The sequence below is a fragment of the Erigeron canadensis genome, chromosome 5 (assembly GCF_010389155.1).
Source record: "Erigeron canadensis isolate Cc75 chromosome 5, C_canadensis_v1, whole genome shotgun sequence".
NCBI classification, from domain to species: Eukaryota; Viridiplantae; Streptophyta; class Magnoliopsida; order Asterales; family Asteraceae; genus Erigeron; species Erigeron canadensis.
The window spans coordinates 36,999,487-37,023,450 of NC_057765.1; the positions used below are offsets into that span (position 1 = coordinate 36,999,487).

General features: G+C 32.2%; 4 protein-coding genes across 5 annotated transcripts; all 4 read left to right on the forward strand.

Moving 5' to 3' along the window:
- Window positions 1–6,674: 6,674 nt before the first annotated feature.
- Window positions 6,675–8,355, forward strand: LOC122602003 (AAA-ATPase At3g28580-like). Of its 2 annotated transcripts, XM_043774740.1 has the most exons (2): window positions 6,675–8,063; window positions 8,145–8,355. In XM_043774740.1, the coding sequence occupies exons 1-2, from the start codon at window positions 6,720–6,722 to the stop codon at window positions 8,268–8,270; spliced, it is 1,470 nt and encodes a 489-aa protein (XP_043630675.1). In that variant the 5' UTR covers window positions 6,675–6,719; the 3' UTR covers window positions 8,271–8,355. The 2 variants fall into 2 exon arrangements, with proteins under 2 accessions (XP_043630675.1, XP_043630674.1); XM_043774739.1 differs by having other exon boundaries at window positions 6,675–8,355.
- Window positions 8,356–9,879: 1,524 nt separating this feature from the next.
- On the forward strand, window positions 9,880–11,666 carry LOC122600699 (AAA-ATPase At3g28580-like). Its single transcript, XM_043773453.1, has one exon. It carries the CDS (start codon window positions 9,963–9,965, stop codon window positions 11,493–11,495), a length of 1,533 nt encoding a protein of 510 aa, XP_043629388.1. The 5' UTR covers window positions 9,880–9,962; the 3' UTR covers window positions 11,496–11,666.
- A 1,949-nt stretch (window positions 11,667–13,615) lies between these two features.
- LOC122600249 (AAA-ATPase ASD, mitochondrial-like) lies at window positions 13,616–15,508 on the forward strand. Its single transcript, XM_043772936.1, has one exon. The coding sequence runs from the start codon at window positions 13,694–13,696 to the stop codon at window positions 15,257–15,259; it is 1,566 nt and encodes a 521-aa protein (XP_043628871.1). The 5' UTR covers window positions 13,616–13,693; the 3' UTR covers window positions 15,260–15,508.
- Window positions 15,509–20,820: 5,312 nt separating this feature from the next.
- LOC122599185 (AAA-ATPase At3g28580-like) lies at window positions 20,821–22,680 on the forward strand. The gene has a single exon (XM_043771646.1). It carries the CDS (start codon window positions 20,905–20,907, stop codon window positions 22,468–22,470), a length of 1,566 nt encoding a protein of 521 aa, XP_043627581.1. The 5' UTR covers window positions 20,821–20,904; the 3' UTR covers window positions 22,471–22,680.
- Window positions 22,681–23,964: the final 1,284 nt, after the last annotated feature.

Sequence of the window (23,964 nt, forward strand, 5' to 3'; positions counted from 1 at the left end):
AACAACACAACTACAGAAGTCAGTACGTCCTATTTCCAGTCAGATTTTCGTTTCATATACTTTAAATCCGAACGATACGAGTCAGCAAATTGTGTCATCTATTTTGTTGTGGCAAAATTTGGATGAAGTACATTCGAAATTATATTGTGAATACGTGTGAACGACCTATTTATGGTATACCTTTTTAACATATACTTATTTAGTTATTTAAGCTTTAAGATGAATAGTAATACTTTAAATTATGGGAAGCGTTCGAGTAACTATATACTCACCCGTATCATGTTGAATGCTTGTTAAGTGTTTTTTTTTTCAACTTTTTTTTCAACTTTGACCATAATTTTTTATTTGTGTTATATAGTAGTAGTTAATAGTTGATTAATGAAAATTATATAATGAAAAGTATATATGTAAAATTAAATCAGTTTATATATTTTAAATGCAATATTATATAATAAAAATGTAGAAATTTATGATTAATATTAAAGGCGGAAGATTTAACAAACTAAAACTAGACATTTAATATGTGAAGAGCGAAGTATATATAAATTGTTCGTCTAACAAGTCTAAACAATTTTGAACTAAGACCATCTTTAACCTACCACACTGAAACTCAGTTTATTGATATCACATCAGTAATACACTGACCTACCACACTGAACCAGTTTTAACATTAACCTCCACACTGAATTCTCAATTTATTGGTACCATATTATAATTTATATTATTATTATTAAAACACATTATATCAAATAAAAAACATATTTTAATAAAGTAAAAAACACATTTCACTAATTATAATAAAAGATAATAATACTAACAAAAAAAACACTAAAATTAAAAATTAAAACACAAAATAAATAAATATAAAAAGACAGATAAAATTAAATAAGTGGTTGTTAAAAAAAACATTAAAACTTATATTACTATTTTAAAATAGTTCATAGGGTAAAATGAAAACTTATATCAATTACCAAAGCTTTACATCTTGCCATCTAAATCGTTGTCTTTTACATCCCAATTCCCAAATCTCCAACTCACAAAGCTTTGAGATTTTTCTTTCTTCCATTCGATAGGAGTAGTAGTAAACAAAACAAAAGAAATAATATTAAAAACATTAAAACTTATATTACTATTTTATAATAGTTCAGCGCGATAGACACCAATTTGATGGAATACGCCGGATGCATTAACCCTCCACGCCGGAAAGTCGGCGTATTGAATGGAATACATTGAGCGTTAAAGATGGTCTAATGTCTTTGGTTATAGTGTGGCATATGGTGACATTTGGTTGCAGTTGTGACATATCTTGTATTAAATGTGTGGTTATAACTGTGGCATATCTTGTATTAATGGAAGTAGCTTTATTTGATGGTTGAAGGTGTAATGATAAAAGCTAGTAGCTTATAAAATTTTTCATATACTTCTGTTTATAATATTAAAATTTTACACATCAAAAATAATATGAAACTACAGTATCTCATTGTGAACATACAAAATACGTATATCATTTTATAGTTAATAGTAGTATTAGTTTTCATCACATTACAAGGCATGTTTGCCTACTTTTAAAAATGAAAAAATATAAAATTATAACCAAGAGATTTATAAAGTATGTCATAACGTCCTAACTTCAACCATCTGGATTTGTTCTTAAAAGACATACATATTCATTAGCTAACTAGCAATGGATCGGATTAGATCCAAAAACTAACACTTTAGTGTGTTACACATTCATTTGGTCCAACTGAGTCTAAATTATTTAGTCTTGAACATATCCAACTTGGTAAAGGTTAACATTACATCGTCACCTATATATAGTGTTAATTAATTAGTTTGCTTGTCATAACATATGTTTTACATTGTGAATCGATCATATGAGCAATTGCAACCCAAAAAATAAAATTTTGTTCTTGTTGACCGAATAGGGGGGCAGTAAAAGTATATGAACTGTTATTGATCGTTGGTGATTAATTAGGAAGCTAATCTTAGGATGACTTGACTCTATAATTTTGTAACCAATCTTGACGAACATGGATTTTGGTGTAATGAAGATGAATAATGTTGGGATCATTACGTTCATTGGCCATGGATATATAACTTATCCGATCTGTATTTCAATTAGATGTCTTTTATATATATATATATATATATGATATATGATATAGCAGTTTTATAGTTGTTATGTTAGCACGCATATACGTTAATCAGAACTACAAGTTACATATAAAAATAAGAGTAACTATAAAAATAATAAGATATATAAACACATAGAAAAAATAGTTATATCAATGCAAAATATTATACATCATGTACATGAAATTATATTATGATAAGGTAAAACTAAATTCTAACAAAAGGAAATAAAACTTGTACTTTATTCAAAAAAAACTTATCTGCTTTAAATGCTACAAAAATATAATGTAACAATGATTAAATTATTATAGGTCAAAAAAATTATACATAACAAAAAATATGAAAATAATCAAAATTAAATGATTAAAGGTAAAAAAAAAATGTAAATGGGTAAAATTAATTAAAAAATATGAAAACTCAAATGCTTGGTGTAAAAAAATTCAAAATGGAAAATTTGATGAAGCTAAAAGTTTAAAGATAAAAATTTAAAGTGTAATAAAAGCAAAATTGAAAAGGTACTATACACTATGTAGATAAATTATATTATGATGAAGTAAAAGTTAAATGATTGAAAAAATTTAAAGGATAAAAATAAAAATTAATAAAAGTAAACAAAACTTATACCTTATGCGAAAAAACTTGTATTATTTTATTAGTTTTAATAAAATCGGTTAAAATGTGGATTGAAATTTTTGCATTTTCATACATACACGTGACAACATCAAATAGGTGCAACATGTCTCTACGTCTGAAACCACCAATAATTGGTTTCTATGGTTGGGGAGCATAGTAGGTTTGATTTTTATTTTAGGCATATTTGAGGCCTTGAGGGTAGCCGTACACAAAGTTGGGTTTTACTTGACCCGGATTGAACCGGTTTTAATTAATACCGGGTTTGCTTTTTGATCAATGATAGGCCGGTATTTATCAGTTTTATTTTGATTGTTTGCCCAAACGAACCAGACTCGACTTTAAACCCGGTATCTAGCTGATTTCGAAACACAAAACCAAAACCGCTTTCAAACCGTCGGGTTTTCCAAAACCCGAACCGCTTTTGGTCAAACCCTAGTTTGACCGGTTCCGATTTCGGTTTTTCTAACCCAGTTTTAAAAAAATCGGTTTTTATGGGCACTACACGTATTAAACTTTTACTTAGTGATAGAGGATTTTTATCGGAGAGTTTAAATTGAGGATTTGCGTCGAAAAAGCTCTGTAACATGAAACTGGTTAAAGCGACGTATGCTAGACCCTGCCAACCGCGAGAAATTCATATCATTTGGTAAACAAAAGTCCCGATCTACTTTTAAAAAATTGCTTAACCTTATAATCAAACATAATTGTCACTTATTTTCTTTTCATAGAAAATCATCTATATGTAAATTTTGCAAAACAAACTACTACTTATATGTACACTTTAGACTTTAGATATAACGAATATCACTCAATAATTTGTTTAACTACGTTCATTTATGTCCTTTATAGGTAATATTTTGTATACATATCGACCAGAAATTAGGGTACTAATGAATACTATTAATTAAAGGTTGCAATATTACAAACCTTGTATAAATTAAATGTACATTAAAAGACTTGTAACAAAAGTAATCAACATACTATACATACAGTATGGTCCATACTCCATACGCTTAACTTAAATGTCTAAGCATTTAGGCTGCATGAAGATTCATCAAATAAGTATGGTTGACCAAAATAGAGGTATAGTGTTGTTTAAGTACGTCCTTCCGCGTCCTTTATAACTAATATTTGGTACATCTATTAAGTTTTTCGTGAATATTGTTAATGGTTGCAACAAAAATCTTCTATGAATTAATTTGAAGTTAAGGTCTATTAAAAAAGACTTATAGATAATTCAATGAGTTTGTAACAATACTAGGAATAAATTAACATACATATTGACCAGATGTTACGTACGCTATCACTAATATATTTTTTTTTTCCAAATGTAAATACTTAATATCGGTAGGTTTAGCATATATTGTTTTAAGTATACTTGGCAAAATGGGCGGAGTGGGCAGGTTTGGGTAACGGGTACGGATCCAAGCGTGTAATTTTAAAAATGCTAGTCAAGCGAGTGCGGGTTGGGTACGGGTCAACCCGCATTTTTAATGATTGATTTGGTTTTTTTTTTAAAATAATTACTAGAATTAAACTAACTATAAATTATGTAATCCTTTTTATATTGTAGTCTTGTACGATTCCATAACAATTAGTAGTATATATTTATATTTATATTATATTTATTTTATGCATAAAATAAAAAGATACAGAGTAATAAAGATCAGAAAAAAAAGTAAGTAAGTAACTGCTCAGTGCCGCCTTCTGCGGGTTTTGAGCCCCAATACCTCGATGGTGTATGAGGGAGGTTAAGATATAGGCAGACCTTACCTCTACCTAAGTAGAGAGGCTGGGATGAGAATCGAACCCATGACCTCTATTTCCAGAAGCAAGAGTGTTTACCACTGATCCAACCATGCTGCTTAGAGTAATAAAGATCAGAGTCCTCTTATAATTCTATCCACACATTTAATTATCATTTTTTTTTATAGATAAATTCTCTTTCTCACTTTATGTATGCATACAGTATAATTCTTATTTTTACATGTTTTCTTATTCACGACCATTAACAAGCTACAATATAGAGTACGTTCCAAGCACCATCACCACCATGAGTCGACGGTCAAACCACCATGACCATCACCAACAACTTAGTCGCCACTGCCAACATCAAATACTAGAAAGTCAAACTCAGAGATGGTGATTTACGGCGTCATCACCGGCGGCAAACGCCATCCCTGCCACCGTCAATCAACTTCAGTTGGCTGGTTTTCCACCGTCCACCGGTGACCACCATCCTCATCTCCGTCAATCGATTTCAGTTGGCCGGTTTGCCACCAGCGATCATCATCATCATCATCTCTGTCATTTTGTAGATCTATACTTTCTTCTCCATATTTGATTTCTTGGATGCAAGTGTAAACCCGCTCGATCGACCCACACAAAGAGTTGAAGACTAACCTTAAATACCCATTTTGACCCGCTGTATGATTTTAGGGGTGCCCATAAATACCCACATGAGTGGAAAAGTTACCCGGAATTTCTCTTTTGTGTAAATTTTGCCAGGCCTAAGTATGTCCATTTTAAAGCGCGTTTTTTTGCGGAATGTATACTCATTTAAACCCCTTAACGTGGAAACCTTATCACAACTTGAGACTTATGTTGAATAAATCGTTTGGGCCTATTATAATTGGAAACTTGGAAACCCATGGACACTCATCTAGACTAGGGGTGTTCAAAGTCGGATATCTGAAATTTTCGATAGTGGATTTTAATTTCCGAACATATATCCGAAATTTTGGATATCCGAACTATCCGAAATATCCTAACTTTAAGAAAATAATATAGATATATGAATATTTTCGGGTATTGAGTATAGCTTTTCCGGATATGTTCGGATAATTTCGGGTCTTTTTGGATAATAAAAAATAAAATATTGATATTTTTCTAAAGAAATAAGATCCGAAATATCTGAAATTTTCAAAAATTACTACCCGATTCCGAATCCCTCAAATATCCGAAATTTCGGATAAATTCGGATCGGATCTTTGAATAAACTATAGTTTTGAACACGTCTAGTCTCTGAAACCAAATGGTTGAATTTACGTACGGGGTTTGCTAAATACAACCCTTAAGGCTGTGTTTAAGGTGCATAAACTGTTTGTACATTTACCATAAAAATCAGGGGGCGAGTTTTAAATATATAAGGTACAAGTTTTTTTATGCACGTTAAATACAGCTCTTAGGCTGTATTTAGCATTTTCCTTTACGTTAGGGGTTTAACTTAAATAAATATAGAAAGTACATATAAATTTATCTAGTTTTACATTATATCAACTTTTAAACTCACGTATAACTATATAAATGTAGTATGGAATGAGATTTCTATCCAAGGGTCAAGATTCTCTCCACTTGAATAGTCAAGTTGAGAGAACTTGAGGCAATCTTCCTCTTATTTATATAATGTTTCAACTGTTTTTAAAGGCCCGTTTATCTTATTAACTATTATATGTATTAATTAAGTAATATTAATACTCTCAATGATTGACATATAAATTACCCATTTCCACACCTAAAATTTACTACGAGTATATCCTTTAGTATTCTTTTTAGCCACACTATTATGCATCTTATAATATCAACAACAAATTATTGCTATGTAAGAATATGTATATCTTACTAGCTATAATAATGGTAACATAAAACACATGTTTATTAACATTTTATAGTTTTGTCAAATGTATCAAAAAGTAGTTCAAGCTATATATGATCATTCACATATGTAGTCAGTTCATTAAATAAAGTGTAGAATATCTGTGCTTGTAGGGATCTTTCTATCTGGCCTATATAAATTTACAACCCCACAATTCACATTTCACAGCCCAACTTCTTATTGCCATATTCTTCGTTGCAATAATCTTCATCTTCTTCCTTTTCTTAATTACTTCTTTTCAACCCCACAAATTTCACTATAATCTTTCCTGATTTTTGTTCGATCTAGCTAATTAACTATGGTAGACATGACACATTTCTGGTCGATTATGCCTAGTGTTATGATCATATTAGCATCTTTTCGCCAATGGTTTCCAAAAGAGCTTGGTTATCGTATCGAAAACTATGTGGAAAAAGTCATAAGCCGTGTTTTCCCTTATATCACCATAGTTTTTCCCGAATACCAAGTTGAAGATTTCTCCCGTAGTGAAGCCTATAAGGCTATCGAAAAATACCTAGGTGCCCACTCCTCCAAAGGGGCTAAAAGACTCAAAGCAAATGTGATCAAGTCAGGAAAATCCGTGTTTTTAAGCATGGATGACTATGAAGAAGTAACCGACGAGTTTCATGGCATCAAAATTTGGAGGAGTTCGAACAAGAAAATTAGTCACCAACAAGTTCTGTTTTCTTCTGACGATGAGGAGAAGCGATATTTCAAGCTCACTTGCCATCGTAAAAATCGTGATTTTATCACACAACATTACTTGCCCCATGTGTTCGATGAAGGAAAATGCATTGCTGATAAAACAAGGCAAAGAAAGCTTTATACAAATAACAAGAAATGTTATTGGAGCTACATTTTATTTGAGCATCCTTCCACATTTGACACTCTTGCCATGGACCCGAAAAAGAAAAAAGATATCTTGGATGATCTTATCAAGTTTAGCAACTCGAAAGAGTACTACAAGAAAGTGGGCAAGTCGTGGAAACGAGGATACCTTCTTTATGGGCCTCCTGGAACCGGAAAGTCTAGCATGATTGCGGCTATGGCTAACTTTCTTGAGTATGACATCTATGATCTTGAGTTAACCTCAGTGCAGGACAACAGTGATTTAAGGAGGTTACTTATCTCCACATCAAGTAAGTCGATAATTGTGATAGAAGATATCGATTGCTCACTTGATCTCACGGGCCAGAGGATGGATAAGAAGGATGTCGAAAATGGAGAGGCTAGGAATCCGATTGGTGAAAAAGAAATGGACAAGAAGAAAAAGGGAAGTGAAGTGACTCTTTCGGGCCTATTGAACTTTATTGATGGGCTATGGTCAGCTTGTGGTAGTGAAAGGCTAATAATTTTTACAACCAACCATGTTGATAAGCTTGATCCTGCTCTTATAAGAAGAGGCAGAATGGATAAGCATATCGAGTTGTCATACTGTTGTTTTGAAACTTGTAAAGTCCTTGCAAAGAACTATTTGGACTTGGATTCTCATGATTTGTTTCCAACCATAAGTCGGCTTTTGGGGACAATCAACATGACCCCAGCTGATGTTGCTGAAAATTTGATCCCAAGTTTATCTGAAGACAATGCGGAAACTTGTTTGAATAAGCTGATCAATTCATTGGAGAAGGCTAGGATCAAGGCCGAGGATGAGAAGGCGGCAAGTGAAAAAAGGAGTGACGAAAATCGGGAAGAACTGCAAGTAGGTGATGAAGAAGGAAAGAAAGTTGATCAAGAAACAGAAAGTTTGAAGAAAAAGTCAGAAGGGAATGAAAAAAAAGATGCAAGTTTGAGTAGGGAGGATCTTAGCAGTTGGGTCATAACAGAGAAGGAACACAGAGGTTGTTAATTACTTAGTAATTGTCTTTACATTTTAGTAATTATATTTATCTTAAAAATGTTGCCATACGATATAAAACTTTAGAAGCAGTATTTCTTATGGCTATGAAAAATGTTGTTTGACATGTTAGTTACATTGTTCTTTACTTCCTAAATGAAGTTGCAAAATTTTTTAGCTTTACTAATTACGAATTTATATTATTATATAGTATTTTGAATTCATATAAGTAAATTTTGTGGAGTATTTTATAGCAAATATATAATATAACTTTTAGTTTCATAAATTTTACAAAAACAAAAACACAATTGAGATATAGTTAGCATTAAGCAGAGCTATTGATCGTTATTTTTCCAGACAAGTCTTGACCAAATATTAGTTGGGCCTGGTTGAGGCCTATTGGGCTTAGAGGACTTGAACGCTTTGTATCTCAAATTCTCAATCGGAATACCTTCTCGGCTACTCCCTTTATAATCCTGTATTAATAAAACTTAAAATGTATTGTGTTTTGATTATATGAAATTTACCTTTTATTGTAATATGTATTGTCTTTTTATTTAAAAAGTGGTAAGTAGAATGTAATAGTCTTTCATTATCGATATTTATTTAAAATTCTACGATCTAAAAAGAAATACAAATCTTAAGCCTTCAATCATTCATCAATATACAATTGAAGTCTCCTATGCAGGCCCATTAAAACACTTGAAGCCCAATATATATTTGAAATTAAGAATACTATTGGAAATTTGGAAATGTTGTGATTTTCAAATCTTCAATGCAGGCCCGTTAAAACAATTGAAGCCCGATATACACGTTGAAAGTTTTTCTTTTTGTCATTTGGTCTTAATTGGTGAATAAATATTAAAGATGAAGTTTTGAAAAAGGAAAAAGAAAAAAGAAACATTTCTACGTTGTAATTGGCGAGAAACTTTGAAAGAAGAAAAGCAAAAGTCGGGTTTATATACGAAAATGTCACTAAATTTATTTACAAAAATGTCGTTGTTTCTTTTTCAACGTTGAAAAAACTACCTCACGCGGGCCACGTAAATATATCTACCTCACTCTAAACTAACTACGAGTAGTATAATAAATTTATTGGATGCAACAGGTATTCCATTTTTATTTGAGTCACATTCATACACTTTTTTCCCCCTTTTTGGCGATTGGCTTATATGTTTTCAGCATCTTTCAAGTATTTAATATATGTAAGCTTTTTCGTTATAAAAAAAAAGAAAAGGCACATGTTGATATCTAAGCTTGGTGCCTAAGGAAAGCTAATGGATACACCCGGCACCCCTTTTGTGCTTTTCCTCTTATTGTTTTATACACAATACACGGAACATACAAGTTAACCACGTCTACTTTATATGTTTTTTAGTAAAAAGAAATGTTTACATACATAAACTAATTAAGCCTTCTTTTAGTCTTCTAGACATACCATCGCGTATAGTGGTTTCTTTTTAGCATATCATGTTTGATTTTTTTCACACACAACACCGTGTTGGAAATTTCCCACGGATTATATATAGGAAGACTTATAAAGTATAAGTTGACTCACTTATATATATATATATAGATTAAGACACTAACTACAAGTACTAGTTAATTAAGAACTCAACAAATTAAGTTCATACAAAATTAAACACTCTTAATTATAATTTTCTAATCAACTTAACTAATTAAGTAAGGATATCGAAGAAGACGATGATGATGCAGGATATGACTCAGTTAGGGTCGATGATGGCCGGTCTTATGTTCGTGTTGGCAATTTTCCAGAATTGGTTTCCGGACGAGCTTGGTCATCAAATTGAAAGATATTTTCAAAGACTTGTTAGATATATGAACCCTTATATCACAATCATTTTTCATGAATACCAAGTGGATGATTTCGAGCGAAGTGTGGCTTATATGGCCATTGAACGCTACCTTAGTGTCCATTGTGCCAATGGAGCTAAACGCCTTAGGGCGAATATGATCAACAACTATAAATCTATTTTTCTAAGCATCGACGAATATGAAGAGGTCACGGATGAGTTTAAAGGTATCAAGCTATGGTGGAGTTCTAGCATAAAAGTCCCCCAACAAAAGGCACTTGTTGCAAATAGTGATGATGAAGAAAAGAGGTACTACAAGCTTACATTTAACAAAAAACACCGAGATGTCATCACGAACGCTTACTTGCAAAACGTGATTGATGAAGGCAAGACTATTGCCGCGAAAGCTAGGCAACGAAAGCTTTATACTAACAAGAGAGGTAATTGGAGCCACATCATATTTGAGCACCCGTCTACCTTTGACACTCTTGCAATGGACCCGAAAAAGAAGAAGGATATTTTGGATGATATTATGACATTTAGCAAGTCCAAAGACTACTATAAGAAGGTGGGCAAGTCGTGGAAGCGAGGATATCTTCTTTATGGGCCTCCTGGAACCGGAAAGTCTAGTATGATTGCTGCTATGGCTAACTTTCTTGATTATGATATCTTTGATCTTGAGTTAACTTCCGTGCAAGATAACACGGATTTAAGGAGGCTACTAATCCACACATCAAGTAAGTCTATTATTGTGATAGAAGATATCGATTGCTCACTTGATCTCACGGGTCAAAGGACGGAGAAAAAGGATCAGGACAACGGTGAGGAAAAGACGAATAATCAAATTCAAAACCAAGAACAAGATAAGAAAAAAAAGGGAAGTGAAGTTACTTTGTCTGGTCTTTTGAACTTCATTGATGGGCTATGGTCAGCGTGCGGTAGTGAAAGGCTTATCGTGTTCACTACAAATCACATTGAAAAGCTTGATCCTGCTCTTATTAGGAGAGGAAGGATGGATAAGCATATTGAGTTGTCCTATTGTTGTTATGAAACGTTTAAAGTTCTCGCGAAGAACTATTTGAATCTAGAATCACACGAGTTGTTTGCAACCATTAGTCAACTATTGGAAGAGACTAAAATGACTCCGGCCGATGTTGCTGAAAACTTGATGCGAAAAACAGCTGAAGAGAGTGTTGAGAGTTGCTTAAGCCGTCTGATCAAATCTATTGAGAATGCAAAAGAAGAAGCAAGACTCAAAGTTATAGCGGATGATGTAGTAGACAGTGGCGGATCTAAGAAAAAAAGTCGTTGGTGGCACCGTATATACAAAAGGTCTAATGGTAAAAAGAGTGAACAAAATAGTGAAAAGTCACAAGACACTACTACAGGCTCAAGCGATGCAGACTCGACTGATGAAGAATGAAGCGATTTAGATCGAGAAATGTTAACTCCAAAGTCCACACATACATACATATATATATATATGGTTATTTAATTAGTTGTTTATTTACATGTACAAGTTGTACCTTTAATTTTCTGTATGTTGTAATTACGAGTATATATCATGAAATGTTGGTACATAAATAAGATAGTGAATCCGTTGCATTACGTTTCAGCAAAGACTCATTTATGTAAATTTCAATATCATCAACCTCAGTACCGTATCAACAAAAACTTCACTAGAAGAATCAGGAATCCTAAATTCAAGTATCAGATCAAGCTCGATCGGTATCATAACAAACTGAACATTATTTATATACATGTTACAAAGTGTCAGCTTAAACTTTAGAGGAAATTAATTTTAGAGCCTAGTTAATTAATTAAACACTAAGCCCAAAATATAAAATAAAGAAGTCTTTATATCTTTTAGGGGGACCTAAAGCCCATACCTACACATATATATTTTAGCCGGCACTATTGTTGCACCTTCATTTGATTGCTTTTGTACCTTTACGCTCCACTCAATATGATTAATTAATTCATAGACCCGCTCACTCCAACCACGTTCTTTGCTTATTAAAACCAACAACAAAAATAATAATTAGCAAAAAACGAATACCATTGTGTATTATCACCGTTATGGTATATTGCACGTGGTAATTTTTTGTCGTTACATCGCGTGGGTAGGGGCACAAGACTAGTTTATATATACTAGTAGTATTATGCTCTTGCATTATACAGCGAGGTCACTTAACATACATGTCTAGGAATCATTTGGTTTACGGTTTATTTTTACGCCATGGTCTCAACTCTCAAAGTAATTTTAATTTCTTAATTTAATTTGATGCAACCTTTTTTGTTCTTTATGTAATATATTATTTTTATTTTGAATAAATATAAAAATATAATTGATTCGAATAAATCATAAATAATTGAGTTTTATCGAAGTTAAAAAAATATACAGTTGGCTAATTTGACCTTCTATGTAATTAAAAATATTTGAATGTTTTTATATTTTTGAATGTTTAAGAGATTATTAAAAGACTACTATATATTATAAAGTTATAAAAGATCAAATGTACATATGTATGTATGTAATTTCTTAGCCAAAATTTTCGTGAAAACTTGAAAAGTTGGACAAAACACACTGTGATCTGAATTTAATTAACACAATGTGTTTTTAGGTTTTTTTAGAAAATACATCGTGTTAAGTTCATATCACAATGTGTTTGAACAATTTTCTGATTTTCACGCACTATCAAAAACGCATTATGATTTACAACTTAACACAATGTGTTTTTAGATTACAAAATAAAAACAATACATAATTAACACACATTGTGTTAAATTCAGATCACAGTGTATTTTGAACAGTTTTTTAATTTTCACATAAATTTTAGTTTCTAAATGAATATATTTCATATATAAATCATCATACTCGTACTTTGAAAGATATATTATAAAGAAAAAGGAAAAGTTGACAATATATAAGAGCTCCGTGGTGTAGATTTAAGCACACTTCTAAAATCAAATTTCAAAAGGATCGAAAAGAATTTTCCAGGAAAAAGTGAAGAGTCAGACTTCTTATCAACATACTCATCAAGTCATGATATATTTTCTTTGTCATAATTAGTCAAAATTTATGTGTGAAAGGGAGTTACAATACATACTCATGATACATTTTCTTTGTCGATCCTGATAATTAGTCGACCTTTCACACTATAATATAGCTGGCATCAAAGCATCAAAAAGACGTATAACGAATTAATTATTAATATATGTACTATATCATTTGACATGTGAAGAAAACATATATACGCGAGACCTACACTGACTAGATGCAAATGTCATGATGTCATATATATATGGCTCATGCGTCTTTTCAGGAAATTTCGTGTCGACACATCAACATATATAACTCTTCACATTTAATTGGATAATGATATATGATATTTTTCCCAATAAAATTTATCTACACAATTTAAAGAAGGAACCTTCCCCACATGAAGGAATAATGATTAGGTGGTCTTTCTTGGCTCTATATGCAACTTGTTCTCATCATATATATATATGTAAACGATCGATATGATAGAGGCAGCCTTGACTACTACATAGTCATAACAAAAACATTTTAATTAATCGATCACCAAATACAAATCTTAGTGAGTTGTGAACAAAAAAATGACATGGGACATGACTCAAGCCGGGTCCATAATGGCCGGAGTTATGTTCATTTGGGCAATATTCCGACAATGGTTTCCCGACGAATTTCGTGAGCATTTCGAAAAATACTTACACAAAGTCATCGGTTTCGTGTACCCTTATATCGAAATTACGTTTCATGAATACCAAGGAGATGAATTTGAGCGAAACAAAGCCTATGTTTCGATAGAAAGGTATCTTAGTAGCAACTCTTCCAATAAAGCTAAACGGCTCAAAGCGAATGTGGTTAAAGATTGTGAACCGGTTGTCTTAACCATGGACGACTACGAAGAAGTCACGGACGAGTTTAAAGGCATCAAGATTTGGTGGACTTCAAGTAAAACTATTCCACAACAACGGGCCATTTTTTCGAGCCGTGATGATGATGAAAAACGGTATTATAAACTCACTTGTAAACGTGAAGACCGAGAAATCGTTACTAAAAGTTATTTGCAATATGTGCTTGATGAAGGGAAGGCGATTGCGGTTAAGACAAGGCAACGAAAGCTTTATACCAATAATAAAGGAGAAAGTGGTGGGTATGGTTATTACAAAAGGACTATGTGGAGTCATATTGTATTTGAGCATCCTTCTACTTTTGATACTCTTGCAATGGACCCGAAAAAGAAAAAAGATATTTTGAATGATCTTACCAAGTTTAGTAAGTCGAAAGATTACTATAAGAAGGTAGGTAAGTCGTGGAAGCGTGGATATCTTCTTTATGGCCCACCAGGAACCGGGAAGTCTAGTATGATTGCTGCAATGGCTAATTTTTTAGAGTACGATATCTATGATCTTGAATTGACTTCTGTGAAGGATAACACGGATTTGAGAAAGTTACTCATTGAGACATCAAGTAAGTCGATTATTGTGATTGAGGATATCGATTGCTCACTTGATTTAACGGGTCAGAGGAAGGAGAAAAAGGAAGATGGTAAAAAAGATGAAAAAGATCCGATTAAGAAAAAAGTTGAGGAGGAAAAGGGTAATAAGGGGAAAGAGAGTGAAGTGACTTTATCCGGGTTGTTGAATTTTATTGATGGGTTATGGTCAGCTTGTGGTAGTGAGAGATTGATCGTTTTCACGACGAATTATATCGAAAAGCTTGATCCTGCTTTAATAAGAAGAGGAAGAATGGACAAACATATTGAGATGTCTTATTGTTGTTATGAAACATTTAAGGTTCTTGCAAAGAACTATTTGGATGTTGATTCACATGAATTGTTTGCAACTATCGGTCGACTATTAGGAGAAACAAACATGACTCCTGCCGATGTTGCTGAAAATTTGATGCCAAAGTCGGATGAAGAGAATGTTGAAATCTGCTTGAGCAACTTGATCAAAGCATTGGAGGATGTAAAAGAAGAAACAAGACTCAAAGCTATAGAGGATGCCAAGGTAAAAGTTGAGGAGGAAGCTAGCAGTAAAAAGACCAAAGAAAACGGTGAAAATTTACAAGACAATGATGCCAACTTAGCTAATGGAGATGGTAAAGACGGTGTACAAGTTAACAAAGTGAAAGAAAATGGTGTCATCACTCAATGAAAAAAATAAAAGAGTACTCTCTTAATTAATTGTTAATGTTTGGTAGTTAAAAAGCATTAGTGTTAAATCGATGATTCGTTGGGTGGTTTAACTTTGGCTTGCAAGCCTGAAATTAAAACTTCGGTGTAGTAGCTAAGCATGCGATGTGTCTTTCAATATATAATATAGTACGTCATTGAAGTATATTTATAATATAATGACGTGAAAATGTAACAAACTATACACAATTATTTACGATACGTTTAATGACAATCGTGTTTATTGTATATATGCAATTTGTTATTTTCTCCATTTGATGTAATGGGTGACTGCCTGAGACGGTTCTCGGATAGCGGTACTATTACAAAATAAAGCTATTGCAACACTCGAAAAGTATGACATTAAGACATAAAAATGTTGCATTAAGCTTAAAGCAAAATTTTATTAACGGTTTCATTCGTCAACGTCGTCTTAGGTCTAAAGTAACACTTTTTATAAGTGTTTCAAGTATTTGCTACATGCGCCCATGGAATAAAAAATAGATCTCTATCTGTTCAGTGAAGTGAAAGACTAGTCCTGATCTTATTGAATTAATTCCATCTAAGAAGTAGAAAACACTTCTTAATGCAACACTTTTTATTATATCAAATGCAACACTTTTAATATCAAATACAACACATAATACATACTATTATTACAACCCTTTTAATATCAACAATAGATGACTTTGAAGTTTGTACTAGTTGTGGACTGGGTGATCATTCTTTCCCTTCGGATCTATAAGTAATAAGGAATTTTTTTTTTAGTTTTATGAAAAAATTACAAACGAAAAACTAGTTAAAAAAATGTATGTAATTCACACTCTTGAAAAGAAAAGATCAAAAGATAAGATTGTCATTACTTGATTTACATTTTTGCCTTTTATAAAAAAAATATAATAATAAACTTGATGTATACAAAGACATATATTTACGCATTTATAAAACAAACTATCTTTCTCTCTTTTTAACTTTTTACCTTTAAAAAACACCAAAATACCTTAAACTTTCAACATATTCTCAACTCACACGTTACATCTACCAAAAATATCCTTAAAATATTTTTCAACCCTATTTATCCAAACTACATGTTTCCTTTATTCACTAATTTAAATATTTTCACCTAATATACCTATAATACCCTTAATGAATTATGTACAACAAACATCTCTTAATTCTTAAAATAACTACACTACCTTCTTATACATGAATTACTTTACATTAATAATCATACCGTTACCACCACCACTACTTGTCGCCGCCACATTATACGAGTGCCTCTCTCATAAATTATAGAGTACTGACACACGCGTATTGCCAGGGACAAAAATGGAATTATTTTGCTCCAATACTATTTGTGTGTCAACCAAAACAAATAGACCGACTTTCTCACTCAGCTATAAAACCAACAAGAAGTTAATTGAAGGTCATTCACTTTAAATTTACTCTCATTTCAAACCCTACAATCAACTTAACCAATAATGACCACTTCATTAAATAAGAAAGTACGCAATTTGGCAAAATCACTCTTGTATGATTGCAATCGTTGCCATAATCATAAAAATAAATAAAAAAATTAAACTGGTTCAACAACATATCCAAATATGTCTAGCTTCAGTTTATAGATTGATTATTAATTAACATTTTGTTCTCGAGTTAATCTATAAAAGAAAGGAAATAAAAGATGAAGAAATAAAATAAAAAGAGATAAATTTCTTTCCATTATAATCATCCAAAAAATGGGATTATAATTTTTGCACTAAAATCTATTAGATTTTCCTTTCAATTGCTTTCTTTTCCTTTACTTTTTCTTTTTATAAAAACTCAAGAACACAATAAATTTTAAAATTCTTCCAAATCATGCTACACACCAGAGGGATACTCAAATTAAAAGCAACCGTGCTACACACACACACACAAATAACTACAATTACCATATTTCATCTATCCTTTATTTCTCCCAATACATATATATATATATATATATATATCTACAAGCACTTTATAGTACCTCTTTGTGACTCCATATCTCTGAAGAACTCCATTTTCTCATTACGAAGATCTCTTTATGTACTTGTTATCACTTCAATTTTCCACATTTTAAACCCTTTTTGCATAGACCCAAAATCTGCACCTTATATCAGTTTTTGGTAACCTCATTGATGTGTAGAATGAGACATCTTGAGGGATCAAATTAAACGCCATGCATCCAATTCATACAAAAATGCGCTCGTTGCTTAGTTTAAATGAATGAAATGTGTTGCTGAGTGGCTTCTTTGGTTACATTCATAGTTTCCTAATTCTTACCCATCTAAGTTTTTTGGTTACATTCATCAACGGAAAGGACTAATCAAGGACTTTTAGTTGGTGAAGTATGGCTTTGGAACATTAAACCACAAAACTCACATTCAATTCCACCAGCTAACCAATGGCAACTCAGAAGTTAGCCCGTGATTTCAAGGAAGGTGACTACATGGTTATCCAAAATCGACCATGCAAGGTAACTATTTGAGCTTTTGGAGTATATTTGTTTATTTTTATTTTAGAGTAATTTTTAGTTTTTGAAAAACTTCTTACTATTTCAACTATATTTTCTAAAACTATGCTTTGGCATACTAAAAATCATTAAAGCGGTTAAAGACTTAAAGATGACTAGTATCTACAGTCATATATTTTTCATTGTAAATATCATTAAAAGTTAGTAACTATCTATTGTTGTATATTGGTAATGAAAAACTAAGTAAATTCTTGAAATTTAATTTTTTTTTAGTTAAATACTTGTACATTGATTGCTTGTTTTGTAATTGTGCTAGGTTATGAAAATAAATACGATACGAGAGAATAGAAAATATGAATATGTTGGCACAGATGTCTTTGATGGTACTAATGAGTTATGAGAAGAAATTTTAGTTAGTACCCTGTGTCAAGTATTACGAACGATTTAAACACAATAATTTGTGTATGAAATATTCCTAGCTATTATCATGATAGTACTCTACCATAAATAACTACTTACGTTAATTAATACATTAATTATGTGTATGTCTCCATTTTAATACGAGTACCTTCTTCAGACTTGACGCCTGCCGACTTAATACACAGCATGGATTCTCAAATTAAAAGAAACCGTACTCTTACACACACACACACTAAATAACTACACTTAATCACCATATTCCATCCTTTCTTTCTCTATATATGTATATATCTCTCTGCAAGCACTTTATGTATAGTACCTCTTTGTAACGCCATCTCTCAGAAGAACTCCATTTTCTCACTATAAAGATCTCTTTCTGTACTTGTTATCACTTCAATTTTTCACATTTTAAACCCTTTTTGCATAGACCCAAAATCTGCACCTTATATCAGTTTTTAGTAATCTCATTGATGTGTAGACGGAGATGTCATGAGGGATCCAATGTCATGCATTCCTTATATATATAAAGGTATGGATTAGCTAGTCCACATCACATTCCACCGGCTAACCAATGGCAACTCAGAAGTTAGCCCGTGATTTCAAGGAAGCTGACTACATAGTTATCCAAAATCGACCTTGCAAGGTAACTATTTGAGCTTTTATAGTATATTTGTTTCTTTTTATTTTTGGAGTAATTTTTAGTTTTTGAAAAATTTCATACTATATTTCAAATATGTTTTCTAAAAGTATGCTTTGGCATACTAAAAAAAGTATGCTTTGACTAGTTATCTACAGTCATATATTAACTTTCTGTTTATTGCTATAATGTTAATTAGTAATGGGTTATCTTAGGTAACGTTGGCTTCGGCAATGCATGAGGAGAAGATATTACCAGCACCGAGCATTGACATATATCATCGGGTATACGTATTGTGCAATGCATTCATTTTGACTTTATGTTTCACTATTTTTCTTTCTAATTTGCTAGTAAGTGTTTTTTTTAAAGGAAAAAAAAAAGAAAAGAAAACAAAAGAAAGGAAAATCTAATAGATTTTAGTGTAAATATTATCATTCCACTTTTGGAATGATTGTAAAGAAAAAAAACATATCTAATTTTATTAAATTTTCCCATTCCCTTTTCATTTCATTTCTTTTATAAATTAACTCGAGAACATGGTGTTAATAATATAACACCATTCAATATTAGATGTAGTTATAGGTGTATTGGTAAGGTTTTTGGCTTTGAAAGAACCCACCTGAATTCGAGTCATACTTCCCACGTATTGGCGCACATTTGTGGAGTGGATTAATTAACAAGGATTTTTCGTGACTCTTAGGTTTCTTCCCAAATTTTAGGAATAGATATAGACTAGAATGACATTCAAATATATATATATATATATATATATATATGGGGATGAGAATATAAGGTTGTCGGGTATCTAAGCTTAGGTGTGAAACACTCACATATTGTTTTTTTAATCCATTAAAATCATGGGGGCTCATGACTTTATTCATTAAACGAGAAATAATAAAATATTAGTATGTGAGGGGTTCCACACCTAAGCTTAGGTACCGGACAACCTTATATTCTCTTTTCCCTATATATATTAGATACCTAGGCTTGAGTATAGAACCTCCAACTTACTAATTTTTTAATATTTATTATATAATGGATATATGATTAAACCCCATGTTTTTTATAGAATAAATTACGTCCCATCTAAGAATATAACCCAACCATACACTTTTAACATCGAGGTCGCTGCTAAAAGCCTAGTACGGATCCGACTATCAATCCACACGCACTATTACGAGTTGACTATATTAATGCAGTTGACCATATTACCCAATATTAATCGTTTGCCAGAATTTCCTGAATGAAATCTTTTTGTAGTATTGTTTTGACTGTGATTTGCTGATTTTATTGCCATAATTGGTTGTTGTAATTTCTCGGTAGTATAATGTGAATGAATTGTCAACTACACTTTGGCATGAATTAACATGTTTTGGCAAAAAGACACATGACACCATTTGGGTGTTATCACGCATGTTAAATTTTTAACATAATAATAACCACACACACTTTATTCTTAAGTTTTAGTACTACCTACTCCTGAAAATTACTGTGTATCAAGTTTGAAGTTTAATTAATACATTTGAAAACTCCTACTCATATTTGGATCCTTAATGGTGAACCTTTTTATATATATTAAAAAAATGGATGCAAGTATGCAAATCCATGAATGTCTCTAAACAAATAAGCAATTATATTTCAAATGACCTTTATAAATCAACATCACACATGGAGAAGTAGTTGATAGTCAAAAGTCTATATATTGAAGACCAATATATATACTACTTGGGAAGCAAGAAATTAATGATGCAATTGCCATGATATCATGACTCGCTACTCGTTTATGCGAAGAAATTTCCTATTGATTTAACCTTTCATATTAAATTATAGACATAAAGAAGGGCGGCCACCTCTTGACGCATTTTATATATCAAAAGTTTCTACACGACACCTCAAAGGAACTTACCATCACAAAATTACAAAAAACAATGACTTGCTGCATGCTAAATGCCACATAATTAGTTAGTAGTATAAATAGTGTGCAGTCTATGCCTCTATGTACAAATATCTCTTATATGAATTAATAGCATTTTTACCAAAATATATATGTGTGTGACTTGTAAGCTAGAATAAGATGATGATAGGAGATGTTACTCAGTTTGGGTCTATTATGGGCCTATTTATGTTAGTTTGGGCAGTTGTCAGGCAAATGTTTCCTGATGAATTTAGAAGGGTTGTTATAAGAAAATATATTGATAAAGTTGTAAGTTATGTGTACCCTTATATCGAAATCACTTTTCATGAATACCAAATAGATAATTGGTGGTTCGAAAGAAGCAAAGCGTTTGCTTCTATCGAACGCTACCTTAGTACCAACTCCTCCAAGAAAGCTAAGAAGCTCAAAGCGAAAGTGGTCAAGGACTGCGAAGACGTGGTTTTGAGCATGGACGACTATCAAGAAGTCACGGATGAGTTCAACGGCATCCAAATATGGTGGACTTCAAGTAAAAAGATCCCTCAACAGCAATCTCTCTATTCTCGTGGTGATGAAGAGAATAGGTTCTACAGGCTCACTTGTAGACGGGAACACCGTGATATCATTACTAATGTTTACTTAAAACATGTGCTTGATGAAGGGAAGGCAATTGAGGTACGAACAAGGCAACGAAAGCTTTATACGAACAATAAGGGCGAAAGTGGTGGGTATTATCGTTACAACAGCACTATGTGGAGCCACATCATATTCGAGCACCCTTCTACCTTTGATACTCTTGCAATGGACCCAAAAAAGAAAAAAGATATTTTGAATGATCTTACCAAGTTTAGTAAGTCGAAAGATTACTATAAGAAGGTAGGTAAGTCGTGGAAGCGTGGATATCTTCTTTATGGCCCACCAGGAACCGGGAAGTCTAGTATGATCGCTGCCATGGCTAACCTTCTAGAGTATGATATCTATGATCTAGAATTGACTTCTGTGAAAGATAACACGGATTTGAGGAAGCTACTCATCGAGACAACAAGTAAGTCGATTATTGTAATAGAGGATATCGATTGCTCACTTGATTTAACAGGTCAGAGGAAAAAGAAAAAAGAAGTCAATGAAGACGACGAAAAGGATCCGGTTAAAAAGAAAGAAAAGGAAATAACGGGTGAGAAGAAGGAAAAGGAAAGTAAAGTGACTTTGTCTGGGCTATTGAATTTTATTGATGGGTTATGGTCAGCTTGTGGTAGTGAAAGATTAATCATTTTCACGACGAACTACGTTGAGAAACTTGATCCTGCTCTTATAAGGAGAGGAAGAATGGATAAGCATATCGAGTTGTCATATTGTTGTTTTGAAACGTTTAAGGTTCTTGCAAAGAACTACTTAGATGTTGAAACACACGAGTTGTTTGAAACCATCCGTCAAATGTTAGAAGAGACCAACATAACTCCAGCCGACGTTGCTGAAAACTTGATGCCAAAGTCGGACGAAGAGAATGCTGATGTTTGCTTTAACAAATTGATCAAAGCATTGGAGGAAGCAAAAGAAGAAGCAAGACTCAAAGCTATAGAGGATGCCAGGATTAAAGCAGAGGAGGAAGCAAAGAAAAAGAGTGTAGAAAACAGTGAAAAAGTTAAAGACAGTAGTGATGTAAAATTAGTTGATGAAGAAGGAAAGAAGTCTGACAAGCTACAAAACGGTGTGGTAAGTGCATGATCGAGTACTTACAAAATTTGACCAAATTCAAAGATTTGGTTGTCGTCTGTAATATTGTAAGTTTAATCTTGTATGTAATGTAATTAGGATAAAAGATTTAGTTTTAGTTGTCTGTAATATTGTATGTATATTACGAGTAGTTATTTCAAAATTGGACGTGCTTGATTGGTAGTCAAAGTGAATAAAAAGATTGATTGGTTTGAAGTTTAATGTTGTGTACATATACAAGCGTCCAAATTATAATTCCAAATGTAGTAGCTTGCCAGTAGGTATGGGTGAAAGACTGAAAGGTGCTTTTTTTTTAATGTTTTTTTGGATATATATTGCATTACTAGAAAACAAAATTTGACTATCAAACTGATTACTATGCCAAGAAGATGTTAAAGCTATTTCCAATATGGTGTTTTTAGATATCCTTTGCTGTTGAAGTTTGTTCAAAACTAAGAATTTTTTAAAGGATGCTTTTACCTAAGGGCACTTGTCCTTACCTAATATATTTTTGTTTTTGGTGGAGGTAAAAGGATATGTACAGATATATAAGGATATTTGTATGATTGGAGATAAAATTATAAGATTTGAATGATTTATAAGAACGTATAAAAATTTGTAAGGATATGATGTGTCAGCTTAAAGAAGCCTAAGGGCATCTTTATTATTGGAGATAGCCTTAACAACTTAACATTGACTATTGTATAGAATAGAGTTACACTATTTTCTTTGGATATAAGAAAGAGACTCTTTTTACTTTTGTAGGCCAAGCAATTGTTATGTAAAGGCTAACAGTTGGTGACTTTTTTCTAAAAAAAAAGAAAAGCCTTTGTCTCTCTTACCTTAGGTGATGTTTGGTAGGATGGAAAGGAAAGATGGGAAATGAGAAAGAAACATTTCTCTTGTTTGGTGATACAGGGAATGGAAACAAAGGACCATATATCCATTCTCATTCTCTAATTTTGATTCCTCTATAAAAAGGATGGAAAGACGGAGAATGAAAAATTATATAAGAGCCTTTCCCACTTCTTATTCCCTTGTGAATGAAAGGCTGCTTTGAAAAACAAGAATAATATAAAACTCTCCTATCACGTGAGTTGCACATTTGTCCAAAACCAAAAAGAGAATTTCAGATTTATTTCTGGTAAACTCCAACCCAACTTTCAAATCTACTTTAAACTCATAAATTTATTGTTCATCACAAATACAACGGTTAATGTTTTCTTCTTCTTTTTTTTTTTTTTATCTTCAATCAAAAGAGTTTTCAAACCTAGCTAATGTTTTAATCTATGATTGTTCTGTCAAAACCCCCTACCCACCAAAAAAAATATTGATCGTCTGATTTTTCCTTCTCTTTTGTCTCGATGTATGTTGTGTTGTGATGATACAAGGTTATTTAATTTGTGGGTGAAGCTGTGTTTTGTTTGTTAATTTATTTCACATTATAATTTTTTTTTTTTTTTGATTTACTATGAATCACAAGTTAGTTGAGTTTTTGGTGGTATA